The sequence below is a fragment of the Chaetodon auriga genome, chromosome 18 (assembly GCF_051107435.1).
Source record: "Chaetodon auriga isolate fChaAug3 chromosome 18, fChaAug3.hap1, whole genome shotgun sequence".
Lineage (NCBI taxonomy): Eukaryota > Metazoa > Chordata > Actinopteri > Chaetodontiformes > Chaetodontidae > Chaetodon > Chaetodon auriga.
In genome coordinates this window covers 12,539,750-12,551,425 of record NC_135091.1, presented here as the reverse complement: position 1 = coordinate 12,551,425, position 11,676 = coordinate 12,539,750, and the positions used below count along the sequence as shown (strand labels likewise).

Below are 11,676 nucleotides of genomic sequence, written 5' to 3'. Positions count from 1 at the left end.
ACATTGACTGTTGGATGGAAACAGTAAACAAATAGCGGTCTCCTGTGTTTGTCCCATGTTTCTCTGGCAGTGATAAGGGCACAATCCCTATCTGGCTTCCCACCACGCTGGAGGTTTTTCTTGCTGTTGGCTCTGATGGGACATAAAATTAAAGTGGTGATCAGCTTTAAGATAATAATGATGACTTCTTAGGTAAAAAAAATCTGGGCATTTTTGCAGTGCAACTTACCACCAATGAGAAATGATTGGCTCATTTGCACTGGGGAGAAGGTGACAAAAGACAGGCTAACAGTTCATCAGCTGGAATAGAATCACTTTGCATTGCACAGCTGCCTTTGGACCCTGAGAGGCGACCCAAGTGAAATCAGGGAGGGATGCAAATTCCACACAGGTCTGAGGTCTGCTTTGCCATCCTGCAGGGTGTTTTTAGTTATTTCTTACATGGAATCGCACAGAATAAGCTCTGTAAAGTCATATGATACAATGCGTAGTAGGCATGACATCACATGATGACTGATGTGTGTGTGTGTGTGTGCGTGTGTGTGTGTTTTGGCATGACACAGAGAGGGTCGAATTCAAACACTTGGCATGGCCTGCGGACAGGCAGTGGCATGGCAAACAGTGGCCTGACGCCAAGAGATAGCGAGTGAGAGAATAATAATCAATGTATTCACCTACTACATTAAGATAAATCATTGTCTTCATTGCAGTCAGCTAAAAAGTTATTGTTTGTAGAATGAGTCAATATTAACTCCATACCACTACCACTCTACTCTGACTCTTTCCATATCCACAGTAACACAGAGCACATCTTTAACACGTCACGCTGTGCCAGGATTTTTCACCACTAAAGACTGAGCTTAAAAAAAACAAAAAAAAAAACTCCAATATGAATATATTTGAAAACATCAGTCTCATGTTCATAAACATAAATGTGATATAACCCATGGCCTTCAGGGTCTGTATGATGGACTCAGACAGCACATCTGAAAACACATCCATCTGTTGTCTGTGCTGTAACCCAGTATAGTATAAACAGAGCAGTGTGAGGGTCCACTGTCTTATGGAGCCTTAACTCCTCCACAGCGCTGCAGATATTTGTCACCTACCTCCCACCAACGTTTTTCTATTCCTATCCTAAATCTCTGGTACTTTTTGTATAAGGCTTCTTCCTACGAGTGTTACAAGTCCAATTTGACTGTTAGCATAAACTATGTCCCTAGAATTTTTATTTTTTTTTACATACATACTTGTATACAGTATAGATACATACCAAACACTTGCTTATTTACTTGTTTATTGTATATTGTAATTCACACTGAAAGACTTTGACTTAATTTTCTTAAACTTTTTTTGTAAAATAATCCAAATTCTTTATTTACGGTCAATGGTGTAGACACTGTGTTAAATTACATGTATGAAAACAAATCGTTACCATGAGTGTTGCTTGGGGTCCATTACACCGGCCATCAGTGCGCTTCACTGAGACAGCTTAGCATGCTATACAGCCCAGGTCCCACCCCTCTTTCATATAAATGCCCCAAACAACCAATGAGAGTCATTAATGCAGCAAGAAGGTCCCTCTCTGGCTTCCCACCACAGTGACAGTAAGTTTTTCTTGTATTTCAGTGTAGACAGCAAACTTTTACGAAATGATCTGAGAATGTTTATGTGGTCAGGAGGGTTAGGCAAATTTCAGTAAGCAAATGAATTGACTTTCTGTCATAATATTGGTGTGTTTTTAATCCTGTTTGACTCTTTCAGTAAGAATAAGGCCTTCCTCCCTCTCAGCGGCCTCAGGCCTGAACCCTGCTGCTCCGTGATTGACACATTCAGGCAGAATAAATTAAAACCTCAAGCTATGACAGAGCCCAAAATAGCAGGAAGCTGTCGCTGACCTGCAGTCTCTAGTGCCACATGTCAGCAAGCTTAAAAAACTTGGCAGAACATTCTGCACATAGGAAGCATATACAGGTGTTTGTGGTGTGTGTGTGTGTGTGTGTGTGTGTGTGTGCGTGTGTGCGTGTGTGTGTATGTGTGTGTGGGAGAGAGTGTCTGTGAATATTTACTCGAGTCAACATGTACTAGTACATGTTGATGCTTTAACTACACCTGCAATGTCAGAAATGAATCCTACAGGTGGGCTTAAACTGAACCAGTGCATTGCTGTTTGCTGCTTTATACTAAATCTACACATGAAAATCAATTTCAGCTTGTTTAATTACACTGAAACCGCTGTGGAATTTGAAGGCAGTGGCAGATGGATCTATTTTTTTAGCCAGCTGTTCTCTGGAGGGTGATGCTGGGGTGGGGGGCTAAGCCCCAAGATGCTTAGTGGCGTAGGACTGCGGGTTGCTTTGCCAAGTCACAGAGCTTCTGGTTCTTGCCAAGCAGGGGGTGGGTGAGAGAAAATGCCATTTAGCTGGCTGGTATTTATAGATATGTGAGGAACTTGTGCTCAGGCTGGGCCGAGGTGCTGACGACGTAAAACGAGAGGACGCTTCCAGAAGTCGAGTGTCAGGGCACACAGATAAAAATACCCGGTGAAAGATGGGGCTGGTCATTAGTGGCGCAGTCTGGCATGTGACATGGCAGCATTTCAGAGGTGATTTATGATTATTACTACAGCTAACCTATACCTCTCCCTTTCCTGCCCCTACCCTCCATCCCAAATTGGTTTGCCAAATGGAATGGCGCATGGGGTTTATTTCAGGGCCCGAGTGCACAGAAGAAAAGTCTGCTGGCATTTTAGACTTTGGCAAAGTGCCACGGTTGGTTTCAGATTTTTACCACAATATGGAAAGAAAAACAACAGTGATATTAAATTAACCTCTTCTGGTAATTAAGTTGGTGGTGTACGAGTTGAATGCATCCTACCTCGTGCTTCTGTCAGCAAGACAAAGTTGCAAGTGCAAGGGTTATTTTTTATGAACACGTGCTAAAATGGTGCTGAATCGCAAGGCATATGATATGACTAACTGCTGGAAATATCAATCTATCAAATCATTCTGCACAACAATTATGTTAGATGCAGACACTGTGGTAAAGGGGGGAGTAATGAGCTCATTGTAGGCTGCTGCCTTCCCTAATTGCCGGAGCGAGCTGCCACAGGGAGGAACAAAGGAAACATTTAACACATCGTAAATTCCTGTAATGTCCTGCCGAGGAGCTGCCGCTCCGGTTACACTTACAACTCTTTTTTTTTTTTTTTGCTGACTCTTTATTAGTGTCCAGTGGCAGAAAGAGACAAACATAATACAGTACAAATATTGATTAGACTTTTCCTGCATGTTCAAAGTTTCTTTGTGTGTGGCCTCCTGTAATCACTGCAGTCAATTTATCCCTTTATTATTCAGACAGTGAACAGGCTTGTAAAATAGCTCTGAAGCATCAGATGGACAGACAGCGGTTTTAGTCTCAGGTGCCTCTAAGCATCATGTGGCAGAAAAAGCTGTTTAAATTTCGAATTAAGACACTTAACTTTTAAAATCTTGACATATGCTCTTACAAAACGATTCCTGGCATTAACATGCAACCCCTTTCAGACATAATTGGAGCAATTTATCATGCAAAGAACATGACTGATGTTTTCTTCTCTTCATTTGAAGTAGTGCACATTGAATATCAGGTCCAGGTTTAGGCCTGTGTAGTGTTTCCTCTGTTCCACGGACAGGAGGGCTGTGCAGCTGAACACCGTTAATACACACAAATGCAACACGTCTCACCAAGAGTCTGCAGAGAAGTGCTGCAGTGTCTCGCTGAATTCCTTCCCAGTTTTTTGTCCCTCAAGGCAAATGATGGAGCATATGCCTTACTCGGTGAGATGGTGATCAAGTGTGTGTGAGAGCAGTTGAGGGAAAGACAGAAAGAGGGAGAGAGAGATTTTGTCCCACATTGAGTGTCATCTGAGACTCCTCACTTGTGTGGAAGCACTATACAGTACAGTATGTGTGTCCCACATAGATGTGTACACAGTGTGTGTGAACACAACACGTACTGCATGAGTTTTTTACTTTTTGGGGGGGGGGGCAGCAAAATTAGTTTACCATCAGCTGTGCTCTGGCTCTCATTTGGTCCCGGCCTCTGTCCAGTATTTCTTCCAGCTCCCTCCACCTAATGGTGGCTCAGGGCGGTTTTACTGCACCACCCTGGGGAGGCTACTGTGGCCAGATCCAGAGCACTTGGCTTTATGTGGATTGAATGTTTTATGGTTATGGACATAATATTTAAGTATAGGAACAGTCTCACAAGCACCCTCCCCCGCACCACTATCCCCAGCCCTAATAATTACACCAGCATAGGAAGAGAAAGTGGGAAAAAATTGTAAACCGTATGAGACATTATCTCCTCTGTGAGAGATACAGACACACTGTCAGGTTTTCACACAAACTGAACCACTGAACTTTTATTTATTTATTTTTTTTGCCCCCCAAAAAAACTAAAAACAGTTTTAAACAGTAAATGCAAACGTGCAAAACAACAAAATGCTGTCGTGTCAAATGTCAGAACAGAAAGGTGTCTAATTCTGTGATTTTGGTGCAGAAATGATAAAAATTATATCCTACAATTAAGCTTTCATCTGTATTGAGAATTAAGCGCTTGTTGCTCTCACAATGGATGTATTCATGCATTTCTTGCAGAGACTGAAAAAAGAGATAAGATTGAGGCCATATTAGCAAATTTAAAAATCAGAAGTTTTTTCCTTTAAAGTCTGTGTGAGAAAAAAAAAAAAAAAAAAAAAAGACAGGGAGAGAGGAGAGACAGAGGGAAGGTAAAGAGCAGCCACATTAGCCGGCCACATGGTGGTGTGAGCTGTCATGTTAAAACGGTTAGCCTTTGATGGCTATTGCTGCAGCGGTCAGGGGCCAAATCGCTTGTGACTCTCACTGCTGTGAGTTTGATGTATGTAGCTTATGTGTGAGCTTTAATGTGAACGCACGAGAGAGAGAGAAGGAGAGATGTGTGAGAGTACCACAAAGAAAAATATGCTGGAGTTTAGTGAAGAATGAAGAAATGTAATACAGCATGCATTACGCCTTTATAGGTTATCTCCTCAGTCACCTCTGATATTATGCCTTGATGTGAAAAACATCCTTGCATTGCAATGCTGTGTGAACAACACTGGAAAACGAACTTGTGAATGGTTAACTTGGTGCGTTCTCCAGTACTGTTTTGAAGTCCTGGAGCCATGTGTTCCTGCAGGATACGTGATGTTACTGCCTGCCTCCACTCCCACCGTTGAGCATTGGTGAGAGGTCTTACAAGAGCAGGAACTGGGATTCTGGTATTTCATGGGGACGCTTTCCAAATTCTGCTCCTGTTTTCCAGGAAAAATACCTGCTGGATCCAGTTTATTTTTAGCCTGTGAGTGTTCATAAACTGAAGAGTACTGTATGTACTGAGACAAAGACACCCTCTCCAGACTTCATTACAACTTGAAACTGTCAGAGAGACAGTCCAAACATAAATCGCTGTGATTGCAGTGAACTGGATTGATTTATTACCCGCAGTGGTTTCTTCCATTTTTTTTTATCATGCTAAAATTGCAGTTTACACTTCAGCTGTCAGGTAATAATACAAAATATGTAAATGTGAACCATGGCCCTTTTCATATACAGATGCTCTTCTGAACAGAGCTGCAGAGCTTATTCGACAGGTGGAATCCTGGAAAAACTGTGATATACTGTATTTCTGGGAAGTAACACTTTTGAAATCACTACAACTTAGATGTCTTATCATGTTCTTTTTCTTTTTTCTTTTTTTTTTTTTTTACATAAACCCAGTTGTCCTTAGATTGGAGACCTCCAGAAAATGTTCACCACACACCTACCATAAATACCACTTAATTCCATAGTATAATATTTATTATTCTACTAATTATTATTATTGTATAGACCAGACGTGAGTGCAGTTAAATCAGCAAATATTGTAATTTTAATTGAACTAAGAACTAAAAATTAACTGGGGGACATTAGAAATCCATGTAGTAAGAAAACTTGCACAGATGGACAGAGCACTAGAATATTATATTGAAGCATCTTTGGGGGAATATAATTACATTCAATTTCAAATCCAACAACAGAAGTGGAAGAACATCACGCCAACAAGCCGTGATGTCCAAACCTGCAGCCTGTGCACACCACTGATTATCAGTAAACTATACAAACTCTGCAACAGCCACAAACATGTACTGGTCTTTTTACACACCTTATTGCACACATGCACTCAACACAATGCAGTGGTTGTACATCGCGTGTCTCATTGTCATTCTGGGAGCCTTGTGCATTGCAACAATCTGCTCTTGGTTCAACCAGTCTCAGGTCCCTCCAGTTTTCTAACACTCTGAGCTGAACGAGGCTGTGCAGTCACATCTGTGACAGAAACTGTCAGAAAGGTCTCACATTACATTACATTACCTCACTTAAGGTGGACATTCATAAGTAATGTAGCAAATAAGCATGCATACACTGAAGAGGTACAGCAGATGACAGTGTTACTCACTGCGCAACGGTGTCACTCTGCGCATGACGGGATAGACGCGCAGAAGTAAAAAAAAGAAAAAAGTGCAACTCCCCCTTTTTTCCTCAGAAAACAGGAAGGAGTCAGCGGCCAGAGCTGCCTGTCCTAATGTGTTTTGAAACACAAATAAGGAAAAGAATCCGGTAAAGAGGTCGTTTCTTTATTTCACTGCGAAGTTGTGAGTGTTTGTTTAAGGCATTTGGAACTGAAAGCACTGAAACGGAGCAGTGGCTGCGTAAATCTGACTAACTCTGTCAAAGTGAAAGTGAAAGTAAGTTGGCTGTCAGAGACGAGCAGGAATTCAAATAAACAGCATGGCTACGAACGCATCACCGTCTGAGGTGGACTATACCTGCGCTGTGTGCTGTGATATCTTCAATGATCCGGTCATGTTGTTGTGCGGTCACAGCTTCTGTAAAGACTGTCTGCAGGAGTGGTGGAGACAGAGTGCGGTCCACACATGTCCGGTCTGTAAGGAAATATTTCCAATGGCTCAGCCTCCACGAAACCTGGCACTGAGAAACGTGACTGACGCCTTGAGACAAGAGAGGAGTCAGAGAGCTGACTCTGGATCCGAGGAGACCTGCAGTGTGCACAGTGAGAAACTCAAGCTCTTCTGTGAGGATGATCAACAGCTCATCTGTGTGATTTGCAGAGATGCCCAAAAACACAAGAAACACAACTGCATGCCCATCAATGAAGCAGCAGAAGCCCACAGGGTGAGCAAGTCATTTGTCGTTTCATAAAAACAGCTGAGACAGCTTGCTCATTGGTCCACTGTTTACCATGTATTTGATGCATGTGCATTGATTTGTAGGCCCAACTCCAGGTTGAAGTGATGGCCTTGAAAAGCAAACTGGGCTCATTTAAAACCGAAAAGCTCAACTGTGATAAAATGGCCAGCCACATCCAGGTGAGTCACAGGTGGCTGTGAAGACGTGTTGTCTGTGTGTCGACCGCTTTGATCAAACCGGTGTCTCTCCACAGCGTCAGGCTCAGCGGGCGGAGAAGACGATCAAGGAGGAGTTTCAGAAGCTTTACCAGTTCCTGCAAGCAGAGGAGGCTGCTAGGACTGACGCAGTGAGGAAAGAGGCGGCGCTCAAGTCTACAGTGATGAACATCAGGATTCTTAATCTGAGTGCTGAGATCTCCTCGCTCAGTGACAAAATTGAAACCATTGAGAGGGAGATGAAGGCCGAGGACATCTCTTTTATGCTGGTATGCAGCTGTGTTCGTGAATATTCTGATCTTAATATTGAATATTAAACAAAATTAGAGGTATTGATTTGTTCTCCTGTTCTCTCTTTATCTGACAGAATGTCAAATCCACTATGGAGCGGTAAGTTGCTTCCTGCACACTATCTATGAAGGCACAGCTGAATGACTGTCAGCATTCGAAAGTGATGGTAGTTTGGGACTGTCTCATCCAGTGTGTGGGGGAAAGTCCTGGAAGCATCCCATTAAAAGGTTTAGGGCAGAGGGGAGCTGGGTGTTGTTTGAAAACTCAGCTAATAAAACATAAATGTCACCTTTGTTCAGCTTGTCACAAATATAGGCCATCACCAACTAAGTTAAATGCCTTAAACTAATTTTACCTACATATACTTGCTTTGTGCTTAATGCAACATTAAAGCTGAAGTTCTTATCCTTAAGATTCCCAGAGTTCAGGAATAAATTACAAGTTTACCTTATTGCAAGTGTACTATAAATTATACTGATGAAAATTGCAAAAATTATTGTATTTGCTGCTTTGCACCAAAGAAAAACTGGACCAGTGTCTGTTGAAAATGTTAATCTGTGGCTGCCTAACACACCGTCAGATCCCAGTGCAACCTGCCTGAACCAGAAACTCCATCAGGAGTCCTGATCGACGAGGCCAAACACCTTGGGAACCTGCTGTTCACAGTCTGGATAAAGATGACGAATATGATTCAATACAGTAAGATATGTAATGCTTCTGCCTCGCCATATGCTGGCATTTTAATATGACATATGTACATATATGCCGACATATGTACAGGTTATATAACATATGTAGATTTAATATGTACAGGTGACTGATGAACTTTATCACCAAAGCAAAACAATAAACTTTCTCTTTTGTTTCTCTCTTTTTTTCTGAAGCTCCTGTAACTCTGGACCCCAACACTGGTGACTCACTTTTGATTATATCAGAAAACATGACCTGTTCAACAAAAGGAGAGAAGGATCAGCCGCTTCCTAAAAACCCAGAGAGGCTGCGCGGCACAGACGTTCTGGGCACTGAAGGCTTTAGCTCTGGAAAACACAGCTGGGATGTGGAGGTGGGAGGTTACTGGGCTGTTGGCGTGGCCGCTACGAGCAAGAATGATTTCAGCGAAAGGATCTGGGGCATCTACATGTGTGTTTGCACTGATATCCTCCGTGAACTTACTCCAAAGGACTATGTGAAAGTTGTGTCTGAAGATTCATTTCCCCAAAAGGTCAGAGTGCAGCTAGATTATGACAAAGGAATACTATCATTTTTCGACCTCGATAGGCAAAAAGTCATACACACCATCAAATACACTTTCACAGAAACGGTCTTTCCGTATTTTCGGGAGAATGCAAAAATCGTTCCATTTGAGCTGTCAGTGAGGATCAGACAACCAAGATAAACATTTTGCTCTACAGCAGAGGACGAGGCCTCCCCGTCCGAGCTGCGTAGATCGATGACATGTAAACCTGAGTGCTGTCAGTCACTGTACAGGCTGTCCCTGTCCCGCCTTACTACACAGACTATATAAAAAAAAGAAAAATTCATGTCTGCTGTGGCTCTGGAGGAGCTTTCTTAAGTTTGAAAAAATACCCATGATGCCTTTGGGATTACCTCAGCTTGGGTTTGAAACTGAACCTTTTTGAACAGCCTGCGTTACAGACTGGACCGGCTGGCTCTGAAAGACCAATTTTCAATTTCAGAGGCAGGGAGGGGCTAGTGAAAGATGCCATTGAGTTGCATTATGGGAAATGTAGGATCAAGTGTGTTTGGAGCTTGACTCGTGCTAAAGGGACTAAAAGTCAGTGAATTTTATTCTAGCTCTTGTGAATAGTCCTGCTTTATTGAAGTACAGTAGTAAATCACTATAGTGTCTGTTTGACATGATTTACCATAAATCATTGCATGTTTTAAATGATTTCCAGATTTCCAGAGGTGAGGCCAAACAAATGTACAGCCTCCGTTGAAAGATTTTTATTTTATTCTTTTTTTTTTTTTTTTTTTTTTTGTATAAACTGGAATGATTTAATTTTAGATACCATATGTTTTTTAGGGATAGCGAATGGATGAACGTTTTGAAGACTACAGAGATCGACTTGTGTTTACTTGTCGACTTGTCGAGATCGACTTGAAATGTTTAATCATGTAAAAGATAATAATGATGATAATGAAAATGACAATATCAGTCAAAATGTATGCCAAGTCAAATATATCCTAAGTAAATAAAGTTGCCTGATGCTAACATCCTGGGTGCTGTCATGCAACAATCAATTATGCATTAAGTCCAGGGTGCTGCAGTAATATGGATATTCTGATGACTCTTTGTTGATGTGCCTCAGAAAAAAAAAACTGTGAGCAAGCTAAAACCAAACAAAAAAGTTCCAGTATTCCCATAATGCCCCTGTGCGGCTGATACGTTTGCCTACATGCGTGCATAGCACAGGCATGAATCATTATGAAGCCATTCCTAACGTCTCCAGCGTTCTGCCATCTTTCTCTCTCCGTTAGCTGCTGACACGCTCACTCACATGAGTCCGAATCCCCGCACTGATACTGAATCTCAGTGGTATTACAGCTGGAATGCCTGCTATGTTTTTTCAACTAATGAAAGAATGAAGAAAAACAAACAGAGGGGCCAAATTAAAAGAGAAAAAGGACTGAGAGAAGAAAACACACTGAGGGGAGAAGAGGGGCGTACAGGCCTCTTCCGTTCGGTTTGTATTCCTCTGCATGTCTTACATGACGAGTGTTTCTGAGCCCAGTTTTCTCAGGGCTAATGAAGGCTGGAGATTAGAGAATGACTGATGACATTTGCTCAAATGCGGTCATGAGGGGATCCCCCACCCCCACCCCGATTATCCAAGATACATTTCAGCCTTTCTCCAACATACGTCTGTCATTAGAGGAAGCTAGAAGAGAAAGAGTGTCGGCTTGAGTGATTACTCATCCGTGGATTTAATTAGGCAAAGTGTGCTTTTCAGGTTTGACAGTTAGATGTTTTCGTACCTCCAGCCAAGACTTAATTCAAGAATGTCGAGTAATTTGGCTGCTCGGCAGAAATGTGCCGTTTTCTAAGTAGGCATCTTTACAGGGTTCAGAGCTTTCAGGTTGAAGTTGATCCCTGAGCACGCTCGTTTCAATGCAGCTGAGCAATGATCTGTCAGATTTCACGTTCTGGAATAAAAACTCTCTTCTTTGCTGTTTTCTCCCTACAAATCATCATTCTCCCTGTATAAACATTACTTTAGCTCAAAGGAATGACGGCAAACCAGCGTATCCAAGTTTTTTTTTTTTTCTCCTCAAAATCCCCTTTTGAACGATCAATCATTCGATGTTGACCAGAGAGCACCGAGGAGCCACTGAGTAGAATACGTCAGATGTTTTTTTACTTTAAGTCCCATTTTTCTACTAATCAGGTGAAATAAACACATTCATCAGAGGAATTTCAAAGCGCTGCTCGTTGTTTTTGTAACTGTACGGAAATTAGTTTTGTCCCAAAACTTTACAAAGACAATCAATCACATTTAACATCAATGATTTAATTTCAGCTAAAAGGCACACAAAAACAATGTGTGTGTATGGGCTGCATTGCACATGAGTGCATGTTGATGCGCTACTCATGAATCACAAGTGAGACAAAGCTAGTGAAAATGAATGAATCGGGATAGAGCGATCAAAGGCGGACCATCTCCTGGTCATCGGAGTGACAACACGGCTCTGAACTGCAGCCAGAACAGTAAGCAGGTATCAAGTTAAGACACAATTATAAAGAATACAAGAGACAGAAACAGAAGGACGGGAAAGATGTGCCAATGGCCCGAAGGGCTGAGACAGAAGACAGCGACTGTCGGGATCAGCACCTATGTAGCTTGACTTGGCTTGGCTTCTGAGGAGAAGACGGTGTGTGTGCGTAAATCTGTGTG

At 42.1% G+C, this 11,676-nt stretch overlaps 1 protein-coding gene across 1 annotated transcript; it reads left to right on the top strand.

The window, feature by feature from the left end:
- The first annotated feature begins 6,569 nt into the window (after positions 1–6,569).
- On the top strand, positions 6,570–9,993 carry LOC143336343 (E3 ubiquitin-protein ligase TRIM35-like). The gene is made up of 6 exons (XM_076756442.1): positions 6,570–7,238; positions 7,337–7,432; positions 7,507–7,737; positions 7,836–7,858; positions 8,340–8,458; positions 8,644–9,993. Exons 1-6 carry the CDS (start codon positions 6,834–6,836, stop codon positions 9,153–9,155), a joined length of 1,386 nt encoding a protein of 461 aa, XP_076612557.1. The 5' UTR covers positions 6,570–6,833; the 3' UTR covers positions 9,156–9,993.
- The last annotated feature ends 1,683 nt before the right edge of the window (positions 9,994–11,676 follow it).

Excerpts from the sequence above, each read along its gene's own strand:
- LOC143336343 (XM_076756442.1), top strand. The coding sequence starts at position 6,834 with ATGGCTACGAACGCATCACCGTCTGAGGTGGACTATACCTGCGCTGTG. Across the intron at positions 7,433-7,506 it reads AAATGGCCAGCCACATCCAG|CGTCAGGCTCAGCGGGCGGA; the intron begins GTGAGTCACAGG and ends GTCTCTCCACAG. Across the intron at positions 7,859-8,339 it reads GTCAAATCCACTATGGAGCG|ATCCCAGTGCAACCTGCCTG; the intron begins GTAAGTTGCTTC and ends ACACACCGTCAG.